At 38.0% G+C, this 24,482-nt stretch overlaps 1 protein-coding gene across 7 annotated transcripts in view; it reads right to left on the bottom strand.

The window, feature by feature from the left end:
- Positions 1-24,482, bottom strand: part of FMNL2 (formin like 2) — a 335,576-nt gene that overhangs the window by 111,264 nt on the left and 199,830 nt on the right. For all 7 annotated transcript variants that reach the window (XM_077153833.1, XM_077153840.1, XM_077153838.1 and 4 more), the window contains exon 3: positions 890-970. In XM_077153833.1, the coding sequence (XP_077009948.1) occupies positions 890-970 (81 nt within the window). The remainder of the gene's footprint in view (positions 1-889; positions 971-24,482) is intronic.

The following is a 24,482-nucleotide window of genomic DNA, read 5'->3' as shown; positions in this document are numbered from 1 at the left end:
TGCTTTGTTTTGGCGGAGAACGGAAAGAAAAAGAAGATGAAAAAAGGAGAACATTAATAAATAAAAGACAAGAGCCCTGAAAACAGTGGTAAACCACGAGAAGTGTGCCTTTCTTTTCTCATGAGTTACTTGCTGAAAGCAGAGGAGATTTAGCTCAAGAGATTTTCAAAGTAGCCTTGAAAGCAGGACCTATGGAAGTTCAATGGAGAAATACGCACTATCAGGTGATGAGCCCCTTTGTCCATCTTGAACAGGGACGGCCCTGCCCTGAGACACCCTGGGACTGACAGGGCCCGCAGTGCTGTGCCAGGCTGCATGCTTTACCATGTGGCAGCAGTTTAAACAACTGTGTGGCTGCACAAAGCAGGGCTTGTTTGCCAAAGGAGAGAATCAGCTGAGAATGGAATCAGCTATTCTCTCCTTACCTTCTTGGGGCCAGGGGCAGGGGGTTGGGGTGGGGGAAGCTGCTAAAAGCATCAACACAGGATGTGAGTGCACAGCTGGGATGACAAAGCCCTAGCGATTTTTCAAGGTCTCTGGAAATGCACCAAGGCATGAAAGACAAGTATTGCCTTTGCTAGGCCTGCTTTTCCAGGGGCCTGAACACCTCTGGACTGTACTCTACGTGTGAAACTATAAATGATAGTGACAAAAATAACCATCAGAGGTATGTGAGTCCCTACTCGGAAACACTTTTGGACACATCCTCAAGTGAGAAGGATGGCTTTTGTCTTTGTCTACCTACGTTGCCAGCCTCTAAAGGCTGTTTTCCTGGGGGCTCTGGCAGAGGTGATGATGAAGGAGGAGGAACGCCCCCTCCAATGAAGCAGGATTTTGCCTGCTAATGGGGAAAAGACAAAGACAAAGAGTGAAAACAAATCCTTCTTACCTTTCTGGTTACAGCTGGATCCAGATAGCCTTTGAGCTTCTGAATATAGGTGTGGGGAGGATTCTTCACCTGGAATCGTTCCTGCAGGGCACACAGAGTGAAGTAAAGAGCATTAAAGCTATGAAGGTATGACACAGCCAGCCAGATTCAAACAGATCACCACCACCACAAACCGGTCAAAATGCACCCACACTGTGAGTTTGGTCATGCAAAATTCACATGATTATTTATCATGTGATTATTAATTAAGTGATTATTTAATCGTTATGTACTAATTGCTTAGAATCTTTACAGTTGTTATCCTCAGTTTCCTCCTGAGAAAGGGGGAAAGGAGTTTCAAAGAAATTCAGTACTTCCCTAAAATGAAAGAGCCAGTCAATGGTACACACTCATGTCTCCCCGACTCCAGAGCCTGCACTGTCTTCTCTGCGGGGCACTGCGGTGCTCCAGAAATGATGCTTTGCCCAACCTCTTTTAGGTCCTCTTTTAACAGGTCCTCAGTCCATTGCCTACTCTTCCCAATATCTTCAACGCTAGCAAATCTTTCTCTTTCGAAAATTTATTTTATCTCTGAAAATAGCCTTAAGTTGTTTTGAGCCAAGGACTTGACTCAAATGGGGTAAAACTACTTTTTTCAAAAATAAGACACGAGTATAGTGCTAGGAGAACTGCAGTAGGAGAACGCATGTGTCATGATCAATGGGTTCCTAAGGCAGGTCCAAATTAGAAGTTCCAAATCGATTTTGCACAATGACCCAGTCACGAGAATAAGAACATAATATACATAGGACATACCCCAAAGTGATACATGAGCATAGGTCTGCGGTAGGGCCCGACAAGACTATTAGTCTTTCTAATAAGCTTTATGCTGATGCTGCTGATAGAGGGACCACACTTTCAGAAACGTGTGCATAAGGGCATCAGATTTTACAGACCCTAACATGCAAAGAGGAATTATAGACTGCACTAAAAAACTGCATCGAAAACAAATGTTGACAAATTATAAAATGGATAAGTACATGTATTATATTCATACAATGCCACATTTTAGTACAACAAAAAGGAATAAATTACAACTACATGGTGTCAGGTTTTAAACGGTAGCCAACTGAAAAATCAGAGAAACTGAGTCCGAGTTTAAAAAGTTTATTGTCCCGGGGCGAGGTTCCCGGGTCCGGGTGCTCTGGGTGAGGACCGGGGAAGTCGCGCCCCCCTGGGAGTTACGGGGCTAGATATAGGCTAGCTAGTGGGGGTGCTGACGATGCCTACGGGGCCTCCTGCGGTAGGTTAGGAGTTTCCCTAGGTTAGGAGTTCCCCGTGCTTTAGGGCTGGGGGGCATAGCTACAGGCCATGCGCAGTGGGGTTCTTTGCTTGTCAGGGCAGGTCCTGACTGGCTGAGTTTGAACAGCTGTATGCCAGGATGTTCACGGGTTTTAGTTTGGGTGGGGGCCTTCCAGCCAGAGACTACTGGACCAAGGCCTTACACATGGTCCTGAGCAGATGTAGGATCTTACAAGCCTGATGCTGGGCCAAAAAAAAAACATATATGATTTCATTTATAAGTCTTACAAATCCAGCAAAATTAAACTTTAATATCTAAAGAAGCATACTTAGGTGGCAAAACCGTGGTTTTTATACAGTTTAATATATACACAGACATGTATACGTACACACATACACATATATACATATACAGACATATCAGAAGTCAGGATGGCCATCTGCTTTGGGGGGAGGGTCGTGATCTGGGAGAAAATTGGAGCACTTACTTCCTGGGAGGCTGGCAATGCTCTCGTCCCTGACCTGAGTAGCAGTGACACACGCACTGGCTTTGTACTAATTATGCTGTAGCTAGGTTTCACAACCTTTTCTGTGTGTTTTATTTCACACTCAAAAAAGTTTAAATAAAGCAGATCTAAAAGGAAAATGGAAAAACCAGGTTCTTCATGAGACCATGATAATTCTTATGAAGTTCTTTTCTATCTATAATCCAAAAGATATTTTTCTAGTATTTCTTTTGAAGGTCCTTAACTTTTTATTTTTGCACCTAGTATTTCTTTTATATCTGTTAATAGACTACTTGAAGGTGGAATTTTTGATAGTCAATAAATGAAGTTTCCTCCATTCTCTACTTGAGAGAGAACTCAGAGAGACATCCACAAATATGCATGGTTATTGGTCCTGTCTATTTGATTTTATTTTCTTAAGAGTTGAAAATGTAGACAAGACCTAAATTTAGTAAGCTCAAATTTTCAAAAGTGCTTAGCATTCACTGTTTTAGACACATTTTTCAATTTTTTGAGTAACTGACTAATATTTTCCCAAGAAGGAGAAAATAAACCTGGTGCTTTAAAACACAGAAGTTTTAAATTAAAGCCACCTCTTAGAAAATGCAGCCTGTACTCAAGGATTCAAATAAAAGTGTTATACGGGAAATTGACAAAATCCCAGCCATTTTCCTAAACTGTCTAACTGTCTCATCTCAAATGGAACCACTGTGTGAGCTAGAAACCCAGTACTCAACTCACAAAACCCTTTCTTTCTGCCTTCAGTATGACCATTCGGACAGGAGAAGCATTTTGAGCAATCCTTTGGAAAACGTCAGCACCTTGCCAAAACTCATTTATTTTGAAGGGCTTTGGATGGATTATAGGTATCATATTCATTTAAATTAACACTTTTTTTTTCTCTGAATATTAGTACTTTAGATTTTACGCTGGAACCCAAAACTGCCTTTGGCTGGCAAAGTGCTTTCTATCACCCTCACTTTCAAAGCCACTTCATACCCCACATGCTGTTTTCAACAACTAGTTAGCTATGTGTTCAATATCACTGATATGAGTAGCTTAATTAAATTAAAGCCTCTACTTGAGTTACATTATATAGGGCTATTATTCATAGGGATGAAGACAAAATTCTTTAATCATGTTAATTTGCCAACATGAATTTTAAGCCATTTGAAGAGCTTTAAAAATACAAATTTGCTTCAAAATGCCTAATGCCATAGCATCACGACCACCCTGACCCCTGCCATGAATTTCTTTGTGTGAGCAAACATTCCTTATGAAGAGTTTCAGGACAGAAAATATTAATTTCTCTAGAGATTTTAATCCTTCTCCATAAGCATTCAAAAAAGGGCCCCAAAGCCATTTATTAGCATTCAGGTACACTAGTCTGACAAATTGCAAGGGAAGAGGTGTTTTTAAAAAAGAAAGTGGGGAGAATAAACCTTAGAAACAGAACTGTCACTAAGTTTCTGTGTCATTTACAAGTGGTTTACTTCAATGATTTAGGGTGCTAGAATTCAATTTATATTCCGTACGTCTTTCTAGTGATAAGCAGAAAATTTCTTCTTACTGCTAAAAGGAATTACATTTAATGCAAGCCCATGAATAAACATCACCTTTTGATGTGGGTTGGCACCTTTTATTTCTCAGTCTATTAACTTACTTTTAATGATACATTACCATGTTCTTTATACCTCTTAGCTCACTCAAGCCTCCTTCTGTATCTGGGAGGTAGGTGTTATCTCCATTTTACAGATGGGAGAACTGAGCCTCACAAATTAAATGATTTGCCTGTAATTATATATAATTCTATAACTAGCAGATCAAGAATTCAAACGCATGCTTCCACAGTGGCTATACATTTTACATTCCTACTAGCAATGAATGAGTGTTCCTATTTCTTTACACCCTCTCCAGTACTCGTAGTTTCCTGTTTTGTTAATAGTAGCCCATTCTAATGGGAGTGAAATGGTATCCCATTGTGGTTTTGCTTTGTATTTTTAATAGTTTTATCCACACACCATACAATCCATCCTAAGTGTGCAATCAGTGGTTCTTGAAGTAACCACATAGTTATGCATCCACCTCTATAATGAACATGAGAACATTCTAATTTCTCCCAAAGAAAAAAGACCCATACCCCTTATATCTCCCTATCATTGACCTTTAGCTTTATATAGTGCCTTTGTTACAATTAATGAAAGAATGTAACAGTGTTACTATTAAAAATAGCCCTTAGTTTGCATTAATTGTAATTTTTCCTATATAAAACACCCTATTATTAACACCTTGTAATAGTGATGTACATTTGTTCAAGTTCATGTAAGAACTGTCTTATATTTTATACTATTAACCACCATCACTGACCACTCTAAGTTTCACTAAATTATACAGTCCCAGTTTTTATCCTCTAGCTTCCCATCTGATGACCTGCAACCCCAGCCTTCCAATGTCAACCAAATTCACATTCAGCTTTATTAATGACATTTATAGTCTTGTGCTACCATCACTCAGTATTGTGCTATCCATCTCTGGATGTTTACAATCAACCTTATTGAACATTCTGTACTTCATAAGTATTGAATGCCCAATCTCTGCCCTCTTTCTTATCTCTTGATAACCTATACTCACAAATTTACTCTCAGAGTTTGCTCATTATACTTCATTCATATTAGTGAGACTATACAATTATTTGTCCTTTCGTTTCTTGCTTATTACACTCAATACAGTGTCCTCAAAGTTCATTCGCATCATCGCATGCCTCATGACTTCATTCCTTTCTGCAACTGTGCTACATCCCATCATATGTAGACGCCACAGTTCGCCCTTCCAATCATCAGTTGATGGACCCCTGGGCCACCTCTGTCCACTGGCAATCATGAATAATGCCACCATAAACATCGCTGTGCAAATGTCTATTCGTGTCCCTGCTCCCAGTTCTTTGAAGTATGTACATAGTAACAGGATTGCTAGATCACACCACAATTTTACACTTAGTTTCCTGAGGAACTGCTAAACTGACCTCCAGAGGGGCTAAACAATTCTACTTCCCTACCAACAGTGAATAAGAACACCTCTTTCTCCACATCTTCTACAGTGGTTGTAGTTTCCTGCTTATTTTTTTTTAACAGTTTTATTCACACAACATACCATCCATCCTAAGTGTAAAATCAATGGCTCCTGGTATAATCACAGAGTTATGGATTCACTACCAGTGAATATGAGAACAATCCCATTTCTTCTGAAAAGAAAGAAGGAAAAAAATTCCAAACCCTCCCTTATATCCCCCTCTTTAAAGCTTTGGTGCATTACCTTTGTTAGAATCAATGAAAGAATATTACAATGTTACTAATAACTATAGCCCTCAGTTTGCATTATTGTATTTATTCCGTATGCCATCTCATTTTTAACACCTTGTAATAATGACATACATTTGTCCTCATTCATTTAAAAACTTTCTTATATTTATAAAGTTAACCATCATCATTGTTCACGCTAGGTTTCACTAAGTTATAGAGTCCTAGTTTATATCTTTTACCCTTCTTTCTGGTCTAAATACATGTCCGTAGCCTTCCTCTTTCAACCATACCCACATTCATCTTTGTTCATTATAAATCTTCCAGTTTTGTGCTATCACCACACAGTGTTATACCATCCATTTCTGAACCTTTACCATCAACCTTGTTAAACATTCTGTGCTTAAGCATCAAATGCCCTCTACTTTCTTTCTATCTCCTAATAACCTGTGTTCTCAAATTTAATCTCAGAGTTTGCTCATTATAGTTAGTTTATATTAATGAAACCATAAGTATTTTTCCTTTTGTTTCTGGCTTATTTCGCTCAGCATAATGTCCTCAAGGTTCATCCACGTTGTTGCATGCATCATGACTTTATTCCATCTTACAGCTGCATAATATTCCATCATGTATATATCACAGTTCATTTATATATCCTGCTAGCTACTCTAACTAGTTGATCTTCACTTAAGGGTAATTTTTTAAAATTTCAAAATGCACAAGGAGATTTATAAACACCACATAAGACATACACCCAGTGGATTAAACACGAGACATAAATCAGCCAAACTTAGGGTATACAATGTTATAGCTAAAGGACATTCACTGATAAGGCTGTGTTTTGTTCCTCATGGCTCTGAAATTATTTAATGTCTTCCATAAGTATACATCCATCCACTAAGGCTTGTATTTCCCCTCACACTAGCAAGGTTAGGCAGCCTACACACAGACCTGCCCTCCAGAAAAAGCAGAACATACACAAGCTCCACTTAATAACTAAGCTTCAAGTCTACTGCAATCCAGGTTTGAAAACCAAGCCATTCATAAAAGGAAGAAAATGAAAGGCCAGGTCAGGGTATACTCAGGTAATTATCTAAATTCACTCCACAGAACTCATTGGCTGTACTACAAATGGTCTTTTTTATCAGACAAGCAACTGTAGGTTCTCTATAATCAGCTGGACTGTTTTTTAAGGGGCTCCCCTTCTTTACCGAAATCTAATAAAATTTGTCACTGAAAACCTTTCTGCATAAAGGTTTGGAAATGGATGACAAAAAAAGATTTCTGATCTTTCGCATCCTCACTCTGCATGTACATAAATACAAGAGAAAGAAGTTAACTCGGCATTAGCTGGACCCCCAACAGGCATGTTATGAGCCTTTCCACTTCAGAAATCCTATTTGGATAAGCAGCTCCAAAATCAAACAGAGTTCCAACCATGTTTATCTTTTTTATGTTAATATTCTGAAGCTTAAGGAAAAGAAATTAGGCAAAACACCTGAAAATAAAGGAAGTCTTTGGGAAAGAAACGGCTCTTGGGACATATACTTACTCAGCTGAGTTTCTCTCCCTGTTTGGAATGGCCACCGAGTCATTGGCTCCATTTCAGAACTGCATTGCTAGAGCTATATAAGCTGCTTAAAAAACCCTTAGAGATGAAATAGATGTCACCATCATCATGCCATTATTAATGTTTTATTACCCTAATCCTGGCATATTCACTTCAGGTCATGAAAATTAAGAGACTTTTGTTTTTTTGCACACATAAGCTCATTCACTACACTTGAATGCTTTTCTTCCTAGAAGTTAGAAGTAGCTGGGCATCCTTTCCAAAGGCTGAGTAAGCAAACTAAAGTCTCTAAATGAACCATAATTACAACCAGCATTATTGCCATTAGTAAGCACCAATTAGTAGGGCTTAGCACTGTGCTAAGTGCTCTTCAGAGTTATGCTAACAAGAATAATCCATGCCCTCAAGGGTTTACCCTCTAAAATGGATAATGCTGACAGGAGTAGACAGAGACAAGAAAAGATGAGAAAGAAATATTACATCAACATTGCATATCAACAGAAAAAGCTTATTCGGTATAAGAGACACCAAGAATAGCCAACTTGGCTGGGGAGAGAAGGCAAAACCAGAATCAGGGTTCCTAAACAGTAGAGACAAAAAGTAAGCCACAACAGCTAAATTGAATACCATAAGTACATGGTACCTTGACTAGGGCATAAGCAAAAAAGTATTTGCAAAGTCCCCTTCGGGGAATGGTGAGAAAGGGAGAAAATTCAACTTCCCCAAGTAGAGAATTCTTGATATTCTTACAAGCAGTGGGGACAATCAAAGCAATAGGCTGAGCCCCTAATCTTGGGGTTTGTTCATATGAAACATGACTCCACAAAGGATAGGTCAAGCCTACTTAAAATTAGGCCTAAAAGTCACCCCAAGAGAGCCTCTTTTGTTGCTCAGATGTGGCCTCTCTCTCCAGCCAACACAACAAGCAAACTCACTGCCCTCTCCCTGTCTACGTGGGACATGACTCCCAGGGGTGTAGACCTTCCTGGCAACGTGGGACAGAAATCCTAGAATGAGCTGAGACTCAGCATCAAGGGATTGAGAAAACCTTCTCGACAAAAAGGGGGAAGAGTGAAATGAGACAAAATAAAATGTCAATGGCTGAGAGATTCCAAACAGAGTCTAGAGGTTATCCTGGAGGTTATTCTTATGCATTAAATAAGTATCACCTTGTTAGTCAAGACGTAATGGAGAGGCTGGAGAGAACTGCCTGAAAATGTACAGCTGTGTTCCAGTAGCCATGTCTCTTGAAGATGACTGTATAGTAATAATATAGCTCTCACAATGTGACTGTGTGATTGCCAAAACCTTGTGTCTGATGCTCCTTTTATCTACCTTACCAACAAACGAGTTAAACAACAACAAACAAGTAAAAACTAAATAATAGGGGTAACAAAGGTTAAAATAAATTTAGTAGATTGAAATGCTAGTGATCAATGAAAGGGAGGGGTAAGAGCTATGGTATGTATGAATTTTTTTCTATTGTCTTTTTATTTCTTTTTCTGATTTGATGCAAATGTTCTAAGAAATGATCATGATGATGAATATGCAACTATGTGATGATATTGTGAATTACTGATTATATATGTAGAATGGAATGAGCATATGTTAAGAATGTTTTTGTTTGTTATTTTTTATTTTAAATTAATAAAAAAATTAAAAAAAAAAATTCAGCCATAATATATCAGCCCTCACTGGGCTAATTATACAATAGAAAAGAATTTATACAAATAGAATGAGACTCACCCAAGCAATTGAATACCAATATCCCCCAAGGGAAAGCATATTCCTTGTTCCACATAAAAAGATAAAAACAAATTCCACCGAACCTCATATATATAGTCAACTGATTTTTGTTATGGCTGCCAAATCCACTAGACTGGGACAGAACAGTCTCTTCAACAAATGTTGCTTGGAGAACTAGATATCCATATGTGAAAGAATGAAAGAGGACCCCATCTCACCTTATAGAAACATTAATTCAAAATGGACCAAAAACGTAAATGTAAGAGCCAGAACCATAAAACTACTTGAACAAAATGTAGGGAAATATCTTTAAGATCTTGTGGCAGCCAATGGGTTTCTTAGACTTTACTCCCAAAGCACAAGCAACGAAGGAAAAAATAGATAAATGGGACCTCCTAGAAACAGAATCCTTTTAACCTTCAAAGGCAAGAAAGTGAAAAGGCAGTCTACCAAATGGGAGAAAATATTTGGAAAGCACAAATCCAATAAGGGTTTAATATCCAGAATATATAAAGAGAACTTACAACTCAACAGCAAAAAGATAAACAATCCAGTTAAAAAATGGACATGCCAGAGACCCGGGTTCGATTTCCAGTGCCTGCCCATGCAAAAACAAACAAACAAAAATGGACAAAAGACTTGAATAGACACTTTCCAAAGAAGAACTACAAATGGCTATAAAGCACATGAAAATAACTTCAATATCACTAGCTTTTAGGTAAACGCAAATCAAAACTATAGTAAGATACCATTACACACCTACTAGAATGGCCAAAACAGAAATGTACAAGTGTTGGAGAAGATGTAGAGAAACAGGAACACTCATTCACTGCTGGTGGGGATGCAGAATGTGCAGCTGCTATGGAAGGCAGTCTGGCAGTTCCTCAGGAAACTAAGTACAGAACTACCATATGATCCGGCATCCCGCCGCTACATATACACTCGGAAGAACTGAAAGCAGGGGTGCAAACACAGATTTGCACACTGATGTTCATAGTGGCATTATTCACAAGAGCCAAAAGATACAAACAATCCAAATGTCCTTCAACCAATGAACAGACAAACAAAATGTGGGACATGCATACGATGGAATCTCATTCAGCTGTTAGAAAGAATAAAGTCCGGATGCATGTGACAACATGGATGAACCTTAAGGATATTATGTTAAAGTGAAATAAGCCAGACACAAAAAGACCAATATTGTACGGTCTCTCTAATACGAACTAATTACAATGTAAAAACTCATGGATTTAAAATGTAGAGTATAGTTACCAGGAAATAGAATGAGGGTAGAAAATGGGGAGATAATCCTTAAATTGTGCAGAATTTTTAATGAGGTTGATTGTTAATGTTTATGCACATTATTGTGAGTGTAATTAACAGTGCTGAATTACGGGTGTGATCGTAGTTTAAAAGGCCAAGTTTAGCCAGAGGATAAAACATGGGACTGTATACCATAGAGTATCCTGCTGTGGATGATGCCTGTGGTTAATAGTACAAACATAAGAACGCTCTTTCATGACCTAAAACAAACATACATCATTATTACAAGGTGTTAATAACAGGTTGGTATTTGGGGAAAAATACACCTAAGGCAAATTATGGCTAGAGTTAACAGTAATATTTTAATATTCTTCCATCAATTATAACAAAGGTACCACACTGATGTTAAGTATCAATAACGGGGGGGGGGGGGGGATATAAGGGGTATGGGATTTTTCTTTTTGGAGCAATGAAAATGTTCTCAAATTGAGTGTGGTGATGAATGTATGACTCTGATTATACTGAGAGCCACTGATTGTACACTTTGGATGGATTGTATGGTATGTGAGTAAAACTGTTTAAACAAAATAAAACAAATTCCATAACTTCAGAGAGTCTGTCAGACCATCTTACCTACGGAAAATATGTGTATGAGTGTGCTGTGAATGGTAAGAAACTAAAAGACAATTTAGAAAAAAATGAGGAAAAAGTACTAAGACTCTACTACAATGGATGGCCAAGAAGACAAGTTCAGGTGGGATTCTGGTATATTACACCTGCCAGAAGAAGCTGGTGCTACTATTTAGAAAGCTCTCTATAGCCATTATTGGATGAAAACATTTTACTAAACAAGTCCCTGTCTCTGAACATCTTAAATCTTGTTATATTTACTTCCCCTTAGCTCCAGCACAAACATAAAAAATAGCAGGTTTTGTTTTGTTATTTGTCATTTTATTGTTTCACTCATCCTGAACATAGTAGGCAAGATATTGTGTAAAAAGCACAAAAGAGAAACAAATTCAATTCCAAGACACTAAGTCTCATCTATGAGATATGACAGGCATAGCTGTAATACAAAGTGCAATATAACAGCCATATGGGATGCTCTGGAAGTCCAAAGAAAGGTGAGACTCTTTCCTGCTGAGATGATCAAAGGAATCTTGCTGGAAAATGTGGTCTTAAATTGAATTTTGAAGGGCAGGCAACATTTAGACATTGTAAGGTGGTGTGAGAGGGGCAGGAGACAGAAGAGATTTCCAGATGGGAAAATACAGCAAAAAAAGTCAAAGAAGCACGGTGCATGTGCTAGCAGCTTCAAGGGGGTTAGCTATGTTCCAATAACACAGTTTATGAAAGGTAACGGCAGATAAGATCCAACAGTAAGCTGGAACAGGCAATGGCAGGTTTCTAGGAAGCTAATGGGTATAGCATAGACAACAGAGAATCAATGAGGGATTTTTAACAGTGGAAGAATGAAAGTTTAACAATTCATAACTTTCCTTCCACCATTCCCAACTCTAAAAGTTGGCCATTTCTGTATTAGACTAGACTTGAAAAAAATCAGCACGTCAAAATCATTCCACAGACATAGTTTCTTGGAAAGCCTTGGAGCATTCCTCAGCTCTGAATATGAAATCATTTTCCTAGTCAAAGGGAAGAAGACAACTTTCCAAGTGTTCCATTACAGCTCTCAGACTGAAAATAACTTTTTATTTGAGTTTTCCGAACGACTTCCTTTATTTAGACTAGCAAGAATTTCTTCCAGTTCAACAGGTCTTTCCTGGTCCAAACACCCTATAACTCATTCTCTAATATGTAAAATTAATTGGGCTTCTTAAATACTAAGCACAGCTTTGTCATTTTCCCCAATCTGAAGAGTATTTTAGCTGAAATTTTGTTTGCTATGTCACATTGTTCTAAGCATAAAGATCAAACCACCATTGTGCTCGGCACACAGCGTGCTCAATAAGTCAGAACTGGTGTTATTGTTACTGAGGATCTGAGGACTGGGGTGTGGATGGAAGGTTGTGTTTACAATGGAAAACCTTTAAGATTGTGAAAACCCTTTCCTCTCTCTCCTTGAAAGCTAAAACCGTCCTTTCTTTACTGCTTCTTAATAGGGGGGACAAATGTGTGGCCACCAATGGCCTGCATCTAAACCGACTGAGGATGCCTGGTGAACTGCAAATCTCCCTGACCTCACCCCAATCCATCAAGTCCCAGGAACTGCACTTTCTTAAACTCCCCAAGTGAGTCTTCTCTTCACCAAAGCTTTTTAATTATTGCAATAGGCTGTATTTTTTCCTGTTTTGGTAACTGAATCCTTTTTTTTATTTAATCTGCAAATAGGATGTACATATCCTTGATAAGCAGAAGACATAGGAATATTTTTAGTTATGTTACATTATAAAACTTACACAGGATTGTTTACAAAATCCCGAGGGAGTGAGTACCTTTCCTATAAAAACCTACCTTTCTTTATCTGAAAAATGAGGATAGGAGTCCCCTCCCCTTCCACTCACTACATAGTTCAAAGCCTTCCTTTGGGATTCCTCCCAAAACAAGAATAATATCCTGAATATCATTTAAAATCTCAGAAATAACCATGTATACTACAAATAAAATATGGGGGGAAACAGAAGTAACAGTGTTTTGATGCTGAGCAGAAAACAGAAAGAAAAAAATGACAGAATGAGCCTCAGATTACTTATAGAAACCATTAGGCATTTCAAGATTTAGAGAAGAACACTAATATTTTTAAGTCACTCAAGGAACGAAATAGTGATAAGATCCTATTGTAAAGATTGCTTTCCTGATTATAATTAAACTGTTTTTCCTAAAATTTCATTCATTCCAGTTCAAATAACATGTGAACACATGGGTACAATTCACAGAATTTCAATCAGTGCTTGCTGAATTAAACGGGATTGTAATATTTACTAAAGGCATAATTTTTGTCATAATCCAAAGCAGATAAAATGGGAGGATGTGCAGAAGGAAGCTGCCATCCACTAAAGTCAGTAAGGGTCTGATATAAGCAAAGAAGAGAGAACAACTGAAAATGGGGGATGGGAGGGTAACAAATCTTAATCATGCCTTCACCATTTGCTTTCCTTTACTTTAGCATAAGCCTAGAATACTAAACTTCATTTATCTATGGCTGTCATTGACTCTACAGAAGCCATAAAGAAACTTTCAATTGTAGAACCAGGTTTTGAGAAATGCAATGCTATAACATAAACCACTTCTTTACATAAGGGAATCAATGAAGCTGGTAAGAGATTGTTCATTATAATGTTTCTCTAGGAATAAACCACTGAAAATCGGTATTTTAAAATTTTATAAAAATCAAAACTATAAAATTTCTAGAGTCAGACATAGGAGATAATGTTTTAATTTGAGGGAAAGATTTCTTGTAGGACACAAAATGCATGAATCACATTTTTTTTAAAGAAAGGGCAATTTCAACTTCATTATAATTAAAAACTTTTGTTCTTTTAAAGACACTTATGAAAATGAAAAGAGAAGACATATATTGGAGAAAATACTTGCAAAACATAAATCTGATAAAGAATCGTATCCAAAATACATTATTTTAAAATGTCTACAATTCAATAAGACAACTCAGTTTTTAAAAACAGGCAAAAAATTTCAACAAAGAAGGTATAGAAATGGCAAACAAGTGCATGAAAAGATATTTAACTTCATTAGCATTAGGGAAATGTAAATGAAAGCACAATGAGATACCATCACAAAAAATAGGTACAATTAAAAAGACTGACAATACCAGGGTGGCAAAGAGGTAGAACAACTGGAATTCTCTTACACTGCTGGTGGGTAGTGCAAAATAGTCCAGCCACTTACTACTGATGGATTTTATTGTACTAAGCTATATAACAGTAAATATGATTTTAAAAACCAGTATTTCAAGGGAATTTCTTTGAACACATTTTGTGTATCTGCCTTGTTACTAACCAAAGCTCTCTTTTTTAAAAAGTTTACCTTGGTATTTTGTTGGTTTTAAAAATAAAGCCTCAGAGACAAGCCAACTATCAACCTGGTCTGTTAATACTTTTGCAAGAGTAAGTACATTTCTAAGGGTTCCTTACACTCTTTAGTTGCACAATTTCCAAAACGTTTATGTTATATCATTTATAAATCTAATAGACAATTTAAAACTACAGAAATGGTGTTACAATTTTCCATCAGGTTCCCAATGTACCTATATGGCCCAAACCAATCTTCGCTGTCATTTCATGCATAAATCTACCATCTTGATCTAACCCCCCTCCAACCCTAACCCCTAGCACACACATCCCAGTCTCCTCCATATATAATTATATTCACCTTCTAGAACATAAAACTAAAGTAATGGGTATTGACAATCAGAAAACCTAAATCTTAAACCCAAGCTCCAGTTGGATATTTTATGCTTCTCCTTAGATCATCCATCATCAGTTCAAATTTAACATAATAAATGTAAACACCCTTTCTAATTATTCTCACATCTTTCTGTTAATCTTAACATCACAAAATTAAGCAAGCAAAAAGTTCTGACCTGTGGTTCACGTGGTCAAAACTGTAATTAAAGCAAGCTGAGGAGAAACCTGATGAGAACGGGTGAGAAGGGAGGTAATAATAGATCCTTCTAACTTGGTCACTGCTGAGGACATATGCTAACTGTGACCGAAATAAACAAGCACAATATTCGACCTATAGGGAATATCCATTTTTTAGTTGACAGACTTAGAATGTTACAACAGATATATGTGTTCTTACACCAACTGCCCAGTTGTGTTAAAGTGATCGTGAAGAGAACTAGCAGCAGCTTTAAGAGCAACAAACATCTGTATGATGACGGTATTTCTAACATCTGAAGATGTAAGCCTTAGTCTTGTCCATCCCTAGGTATCGTAACTGAAAACTTAGGACTTAAGGGATGATTATGGTTGCTCAATCATTATATAGATATTTTTACTTTCTGGTATATTGGAGGAGACAGAGGGAAATATGGGAAGTCTCTGAACTCTAATCCAATTGCTTTGACCTCTGATAATGACTGTATAGGCTTTATCGTGTGCCCTTGACTATAAAATCCTTGTGAATGAGACCCTCACCTGTACCCATTATATCTGGTTTTTCAACTTTGGAGTCTGTGATCACTAAAAGCAGCCAATGATATTTACTAATGAAGAATGAATTCACCCCAATTTCAAAGTTATCTTGACAACTGAAGCTGGAGTTAATAAAAATGGGCCCAACTGGCACACACAGGAGCTTAGACTTTAAAGTGTAAGCGATCTGTACCTCATTATAATACTGAAAACCATGCCCATCATCATGTTAAGGCCGACATTTTCTTACCTGCATTCTGTGACTAAGCATGTCATCAGTCTGCACAATGTGCTCAAGAATCACATCACCTCTAATTACATCATCTAGAGCCTCTGTGCTCGGTAACCTAAACATGCCCATCTTTTAGTACTATAAAACTATCAGAATTACTCCAGGTCAGGGAGACAGATTTTTAAACCCATGGGCCATCTAGTCTACTGCTTTGCATCTAGCAATAAACTTTTTCTGTCCTTGAAACTCCGGTGACTCAGGAATTGGTCATTGAGCATGGGGTAAAGAATCCAGCACTTTCACCTGGTAACAGTATCCACCATGTTAATGTAGAATACACATAATCTCTGCCCCTACACATACGCAGCTGTGCATTCCCTACAAAATCCATAAAATATTTCAAAGTCATTTCCCTACTGTCTTCCTTCATATCTTCCCTTTACTCCTGCTCAACATTAATAGAATAAGTGGAAACCAAAACCCATTTAACATTATATTTCTGCTACTTAACTAAAAGCACCAAAATATTTTACTATAACACCAGGAATAAAGGCCAGAGATAGCTCAATTTCCCCGATGACTTCAAAAAAAACAACTTCTTTTAAAATACCTTCTCTCTTTGAAAGATCTGTAGTGAAGATTGTGGTGAACTAGGAAGGAGTATGTGGGCTGAGAGCTGTCTCTTATATATTCAGTCCTTCTATAATTGACCTCTACAATTATGTCTTCTTTTTTTCTCATTCTCTTCTTGTGAAAGATGCAGCATAATGATTTTTAAAGCACTATGAACACAGCATCCGATGCACAGCTCTTCACAATGTGGGCTTAAGAAGTCATTTCACTGATTGATGGTGAAGAAGCCACATTCATATGGTGATCCAGGTCATGTGCTAGCATTTTTTTTTTCAAAAAGATTCTTTTTCCAAACCATTATGGTATTTTCCAGAACATAAATAATTTCAGAATCAGGCACTGGAAATTTTTGGTTTTAGCATCAGCTCAACCACTTGCTAGATAACTTCCAGAAAGCCATTTGACATTTCCTTTTTGTGAAAGGCAAACAAATCAGCCTCCCATAGCAAAGATCCTGAGTTAAATGTCCAAGTGTTAAAACAATGGGAAGTAGTATTTGTATTACCTATCAGATATTCTAAGCTAATATATCTTAACAAGTCACTAAAACTTGTTTTGCAAATATTTTCTAAAAGATAGTGGCAAAGGTCATGCTCAGTCTGGCCCCTGTGCATTAGGCAGCTGTATGATTCTCCATTTCCCAGAACAGCGTCCTCATGTTTACAAAACTGCTCCTACAATAAAATTTACTTCAAAACTATCTAAGCCAGCTAAGACAATTAAGCTGTTGGGGTAAGGGGAGGGATTTACAATTCCATTTGTTTTACCGGTCAGGAGGGCAGGCAATGTGACATTCATCTTGACAAAAAAGAGCCTAAAAGCTTCAAATCTGACTGAGCCCTGCAATTTTTACTCCGGTTGTTGATGCCAAACAGCACTTCTGACATAGCATTTCTATCAAGCTGCCAACAAGGATTAGTTTTAAAAAGGAACAATTATTTCCTGTTCCCTATTCCTGTTAGATAGGCCAGCATCTTTTACCTACCACCATAAACACTATATGACAAAGGGAACTTCTGCAAAAGGCAAGGTAAGGTGCACTGTAAACTCATTACTACATCCACGTTCAAAATTTTCCAGGAATCCTGAGACATTGAACATGAGACATCTCAACATGCAGAGAGTTAGCATCTGCTCCTTTCATTGTTTCTCCAAGCGTTTTACAATCAAAGAATCAGAGACCTGGAATGAGTCCTAATGGAGGAGCTTTCAGGAAGGAAAATAAATTCATCTTCTTTCCAACAGCCATTAACTTAGTACCTTTCCTTGAGTATTAAAAGCTCAAGAAAGTGAGGAAAGCTCTTTCAAAAATCTCAAGTTCAAGATAACCAAGAGATGAAATACTTACTTTTTCAGTTTGGCAAATATAACCATATCCACAAGCAATTCATGCCTGGTACACTGTTGGAACCCACTATAAACAAACTGGCCATAGAAACTATTTGTAATCTTTTCCCTACTCAAATAACGATGGGAGGTAACTGTTCTGCAAAGCTTATCCATACCCTCTTCACCTCACTCTTCGCTTCCCCTCACCTACGCAACCACATGCCTATTCAATGAATAAATTAATGGAAGCATAAATGAAAACAATTTTTAGCACTGAATATAATTTGAAACAAATGAAATTATCAGAATACCAAAATTGGTCATCATGGCAGAGACAAGTAGCACCTGTTTACTCAATATTTTTTTCCTCTTCCCGACCATTCAGTGATTCTATATTCTCCTCTGCAGATCTAGCCAATGAAACAAGAGTGCAGGGGATATGTGCCATTTCCTGGTGTGCATCTGCATGCTTTTTCTGCCTTCCAGACTACTGAAAACAGAAGCCCAAGGACTAGGAGAGGCCAATTTCAGGCCTTCCCTGCTGACAGAGATATTCCGGACCCACTGGCCTTTCTTGAATCAAGATATCTTCCTCTGGATGCCTTAGACATTTTTATGGCCTTAGAACTGTAAAATTGTAACTTAATAAATTCCCTTTATTAATTTTCTTTATAAAAGCTAACCCATTTCTGGTATATTGCATTTCCAGCAGCATTAACAAACTAGAACAGAGGGACAGGTCATTATCACTGTAATCCAATGGGCAATCTTATCTAATATTTGGACCATTAGGCATTATTTGTCTCCTCTGATTTTCTAGACAAAGATGCTCAATGCCAACTGACTCGTGCCTTTAACTCTAACTCCAAGTTAATAAGAAATTCAGGAGCTAAGTGGCACCATTTGGTGATAGACTCAGCACATGCAGAAAGAGAACCTTTTTAGAGAGGGCTTGCTTGGTCTCCTCACTAAATGAGCATCATAAATAAAAGATTAATCTAGATTAAAGGAGACTTAAGGAACATAGTTAGCCAGATGCAATGTGTGAACCTGGGCTAGATTCTCATTTGAACAAACCAGTTAGAAAGAAATTTTTGAAGAAAACTGGGAAATATGAACTAGGCAATCAAATAAAGAAATACTGTTCATTTTAATAGTGATTACCTTATTTGAACACACAGAAAGTTCTTATTTTTACAAGATGCATATTAAAGTAAAACAGAAAAATAAACTAGAAAACCAAATAAATTACAAAAAAAAAAAAATTCCAACTAATGCATATCCGAAAGAAGGATTCCAGAAATAGGTAAGACCAAATATCAAAATGATAAAAGGGAAACAATAAGGGAGAGGCTTTGAAAATAATCTAGCACTTCTGGGTCAAGATGGCGGCTTAACAATGTGCGCGTTTTAGTTCGTCCTCCAGAACAACTACTAAATAACCAGAAACAGTACAGAACAGCTCCTGGGGCCACGTCAGTGACCAGACACACAGCGTACCCCAGTCTGGACCAGCTGGACCAGCTGTGAGCACCCACCCGAACCATGAGTTCCCAAAGCTGCGGTGGCCAGCGCCCCTCCCCCATGGCCACTTCCCAGAGGGGAAAGGAAAGGACTTTACTAGCAGCAGGGACTGGGCACAATCAAACGCCAACCGTGGAACTAATTAAAAAATTCTGACTACTAAAAATAGGCCCCCAGCTTAGGTGAACCTGATCAAAGCGGAGGTTGCTCATTTTTGCCCGGGTGCCAAGGGGGCAGGACTGACAGAAAAAGGGGGGGGGGGGGAGAAGGAAACAGAGGTTTTTGTGGCTGTGTATCTACAAAGGCTTGACTGCCTCTGGATACAGCAGCAGGACTTTTCAGGCTGCAACTGCCCCAGGCATAGGCAGAAGTGAGCTCTTTTGGGGGCTTGTCTGGAGCTTGTGCCTTCCCCAGGGGAGGGGTGAAGCCCTACTCAGGTGGAATCCCTCCATCAAGGAATTCAGACACCAGGGCTTGGTAATTTGAAGCCATTAAAACAATCCTACAACCTGTCCTATGTATCCACCTCGCCCCTAGCAGGGAGAGTCTGCCAAAGTTAAAGGTACCACATCATCTTATGCAGGTGGGACCTGCAGTCAGACAAGCGCCACACACAGGGCAGGATAAGAAAAACAGAGTCCAGAGACTTCACAGGAAAGTCTTTCAACCTGCTGGGTCTCACCCTCAGGGAAAACCAACACAGGTGACTCTTTCCTCCTGATAGGAGGCCAGTTTGGTCTGGGAAAATCTGGCTGGGGTATATAATATCTAAGTAGACCCTCCTAAGTGTGTGTGTGTGGGGGGGAAGGCACCACACAAGCAGGGCAAGAAACAAGAAAACAAGAACTGAAAAATTCTCCTCTGTTAAACAAAACTTAAGCTGAAGGTCCAGATAAAGCTGAACGGAATGTCAAAGAACAGATAGACAACAAATTCATCCAGCAAGAAAACCCTAGATAAAAGAAGTGAAAGCAATCTCATTTAATTAAGGTAATTAAATGCCTAGATGCCAGCAAAAAATAACAAATCACACTAGGAAAATTAAAGATATGGCCCAGTCAAAGGAACAGACCAACAATTCAAATGACATACAGGAGCTGAAACAATTAATTCAGAATGTATGAACAGACATGGAAAACCTCATCAAAAACCAAATCAATGAATTGAGGGAGGATATAAAAAAGGCAAGTAAAGAACAAAAAGAAGAAACTAAAAGTCTGAAAAAACAAATCACAGAACTTATGGGAATGAAAGACACAGTAGAAGAGATGAAAAAAACAATGGAAACCTACAATGGTAGATTTCAAGAGACAGAACATAGGATTTCTAAACTGGAGGATGGAACATCTGAAATCCGACAAGAAACAGAAACTATAGGGAAAAAATGGAAAAATATGAGCAGGGACTCAGGGAATTGAAAGACAATATGAAGCGCACGAATATATGTGTTGTGGGTGTCCCAGAAGGAGAAGAGAAGGGAAAAGGAGGAGAAAAACTAATGGAGGAAATTATCACTGAAAATTTCCCAACTCTTATGAAAGACTTAAAATTACAGATCGAAGAAGTGCAGCGTACCCCAAAGAGAATAGATCCAAACAGACATACTCCAAGACATTTAATAATCAGAATGTCAGAGGTCAAGGAGAAAGAGAGGATCTTGAAAGCAGCAAGAGAAAAGCAATCCATCACACACAAGGGAAGCCCAATAAGACTATACCCAGATCTCTCAGCAGAAACCATGGACGTGAGAAGACAGTGGGATAATATATTTAAATTATTAAAAGAGAAAAACTGCCAACCAAGAATTCTATATCCAGCAAAATTGTCCTTCAAAAATGAGGGAGAAATTAAAACATTTTCTGACAAAAAATCACTGAGAGAATTTGTGACCAAGAGACAAGCTCTGCAAGAAATACTAAAGGGAACACTAGAGACAGATACAAAGACAGAAGAGAGAGGTGTGGAAAAGAGTGTAGAAAGGAAGACTATGAGTAAAGGTAAAAAGAAGGAAAATTAGATATGACATGTAAAATCCAGAAGGCAAAATAGTAGAAGAAAGTACTACCCATGCAGTAATAACACTGAATGTTAATGGATTAAACTCTCCAATCAAAAGACATAGTCTGGCAGAATGGATTAAAAAACAGGACCCATCTATATGCTGTCTCTACTCAAAGGACACAAGACCAAGGACACAAATGGACATTTACACACCTGCTCTGTTTAGAGCAGCATTATTAACAGTTACCAAGAGATGGGAACAGCCAAAATGTCCATCAACAGACAGTTGACTAAACAAACTGTGACATTTACATAAGATGGAATATTATGCAGCTGTAAGACAGATAAAGTTACGAAGTATGTAACAATACGAATGGACCTTAAGGACATTATGCTGAGTGTGATTAGCCAGAAACAAAAGGACAAATACTGTATGATCTCACTGATATGAACTGACATTAGTGAATAAACTTGAAATATTTACTTGGTAACAGAGACCATCAGGAGATAGAAATAGGGTAGATATTGGGTAATTGGAGCTGAAGGGATACAGATTGTGCAACAGGACTGAATATAAAAACTCAGAAATGGACAGCACAATACTACCTAACTGTAATGTAATTATGTTAAAACACTGAATGAAGCTGCATGTGAGAATGATAGAGGGAGGAGGGCTGGGGACATAAATGAAATCAGAAAGAAAGATAGATGGTAAAGATCGAGATGGTATAATCTAGGAATGCCTAGAGTGTATAACAATAGTGAAATGTACAATGTACAAATTTTAAAAATGTTTTTGCATGAGGAAGAACAAAGGAATGTCATTATTGCAGGGTGCTGAAAATAGATGGTAATTAATCTTTTAAAATTTCAACTTATGTGTGAGACTAAGCAAAAAATGCTTATTTGTTACAAAATTTATATTTTGACTAGAGCATTTCCTAATATAACTCATGTAGATAGTTTGATTGAATTTCATAAGTACTTGGAATCTCAGGTAGGACATGAGATTTTGTTGGTTTGTCCAGAGTGATGCCCTGATCAATCCCAGAGTAATTTGATCAGTAACTGGAAAAGTATTTGCAAGCCCCCTTCAGGGAATGGTGAGAGTGGGGAGAAATTCAACTTTCCCAAGTGGAATTCTTGATATTCTCACAAGCAGTGTGGACAACCAAAGCTATAGGCTGAGCCCCCGGTTGGGTTTGTTCATATGAAACTTAACCCCACAAAGGATAGGTCAAGTCTACTTAAAATTTAGGCCTAAGAGTCACCCCCAAGAGAGCCTCTTTTGTTGCTCAGATGTGGCCTCTCTCTCCAGCCAACATGACGAGCAGTCTCACCACCTTCCCCCTCTCTGTGTGGGACATGACTCCCAGGAGTGTGGACCTTCCTGGCAACGTGGGACAGAGATCCTGGAATGAGCTGAGACTCAGCATCAAGGGACTGAGAAAAACCCTAGAATGAGCTGAGAATTAACATCAAGGGATTGAGAGAACCTTCTCGACCAAAGGGGGAAGAGTGAAACGAGACTAAGTGTCAATGGCTGAGAGATTCCAAACAGAGTTGAGAGGTTATCCTGGAGGTTATTCTTATGCGTTAAGTAGATATCACCTTGTTGTTCAAGATGTAGAGGAGAGGCTAGAGGGAACTGCCTGAAAATGTGGAGCTGTATTCCAGTAGCCATGTTTCCTGATGATGACTGAACAATGATATAGCTTTCACAATGAGACTCGGTGAATGTGAAAACCCTGTGTCTGATGCTTCTTTTAGCTACTATATCAACAGAAGAGTAGAACATATGGAATAAAAATAAATAATAGGGGGAACAAATGTTAAAATAAATTTAATTTGAAATGCTAGTGGTAAATGAAAGCAAGGGGTAAGGGGTATGGTATGCATAATTTTTTTTTTCTGTTATCGTTTTATTTCCTTTTCTAAATCGATGCAAATGTTCTAAGAAATGATATGAATATGCAACTATGTGATGATATTAAGAATTACTGATTGCATATGTAGAACGGTATGATTTCTAAATGTTGGGTTAATTTCTTTTTTTTTTCCATTAATTAATAAAAAAAATAAATAAATAAAACAAAAAAAATAAAAATAAAAAAAGACGGAGATGGAGAGAAAGAAGAAAATGAAATAAGTCATTATGGTTCCAGAATTTCCATATAGGATATAGCTGTCAGATAGGAAAGGGGAACAGAGAGCTTTCCTGAAGCTGTATACCAGTCTGGTAGTTTTATTTAGGATTGTATATTTGTTTAGTGTGGCTTAGAAGGAGCCACTGGATATTGTAGAGGGGGAAGGGTGGGCTCTCAAGCCACTCCTTGGTGCCCCATTGGTGATAAAGTGCTCAGAAAATATTTGTATTAGGTGGCAACTTATTAAAAAGCACTTTCATACAAAAAAAAAAAGAATTACTGATTGTATATGTAGAATGGAATGATATCTTAATGTTTTGTTTGTTAATTTTTTTAATTAATAAAAAAAGTTAAAAAAAAAGAAAATAATCCAGCAGATTATGAAAATTTAGTAATGATTTAAATATAAATACTATATTTCCACATACCACAGAATTATGGAAGCAGCGTAAAAATTTAAACAATTTAACATCAAACAATATTAAATATAGTAAAAATGCCAGCCTGCCAGTGGAGAAAAGCAGAAGGAGGGGGCATGGGAGACAGAGTTAGCTGTCTGCTAACCCAACAGCTGAGAGTTAGAAGTCACAGTAGCTCAGTGAGGAATCAAAGCCTCAACTTGGGTATAGGGCTGAAAGCAGATTAATTCTGGGAGCACAGGTGGGGGTAAAGGAGGGGAGAGTCATTGCTGGGGTCACTATTTTTTTCCTTCAAAAGCTTCCCCTACTAACTGTGCGACCCACATGCTTACTCCAGTGTCTAGCGTGAGACAGTCAACAACACTGAAATATTAAAACCCAGCGCCGGCACCGGGCATCACCTCCGGGGCTCCAAAGACAAGCCCTCATTACCTACAGTCTGATGGTCCACAGAACATAATTTATCAGAATGGAATAATATTTGTTTGCCAGGCAAAAAAAGAGCTTCAACTGGCTCACAAAAACACAAATA

This window comes from Tamandua tetradactyla, chromosome 3 (genome assembly GCF_023851605.1).
Source record: "Tamandua tetradactyla isolate mTamTet1 chromosome 3, mTamTet1.pri, whole genome shotgun sequence".
Taxonomy (NCBI): Eukaryota; Metazoa; Chordata; class Mammalia; order Pilosa; family Myrmecophagidae; genus Tamandua; species Tamandua tetradactyla.
Note: the sequence above shows the minus strand (reverse complement) of the source record. Positions and strands in the feature narration are given on the sequence as shown.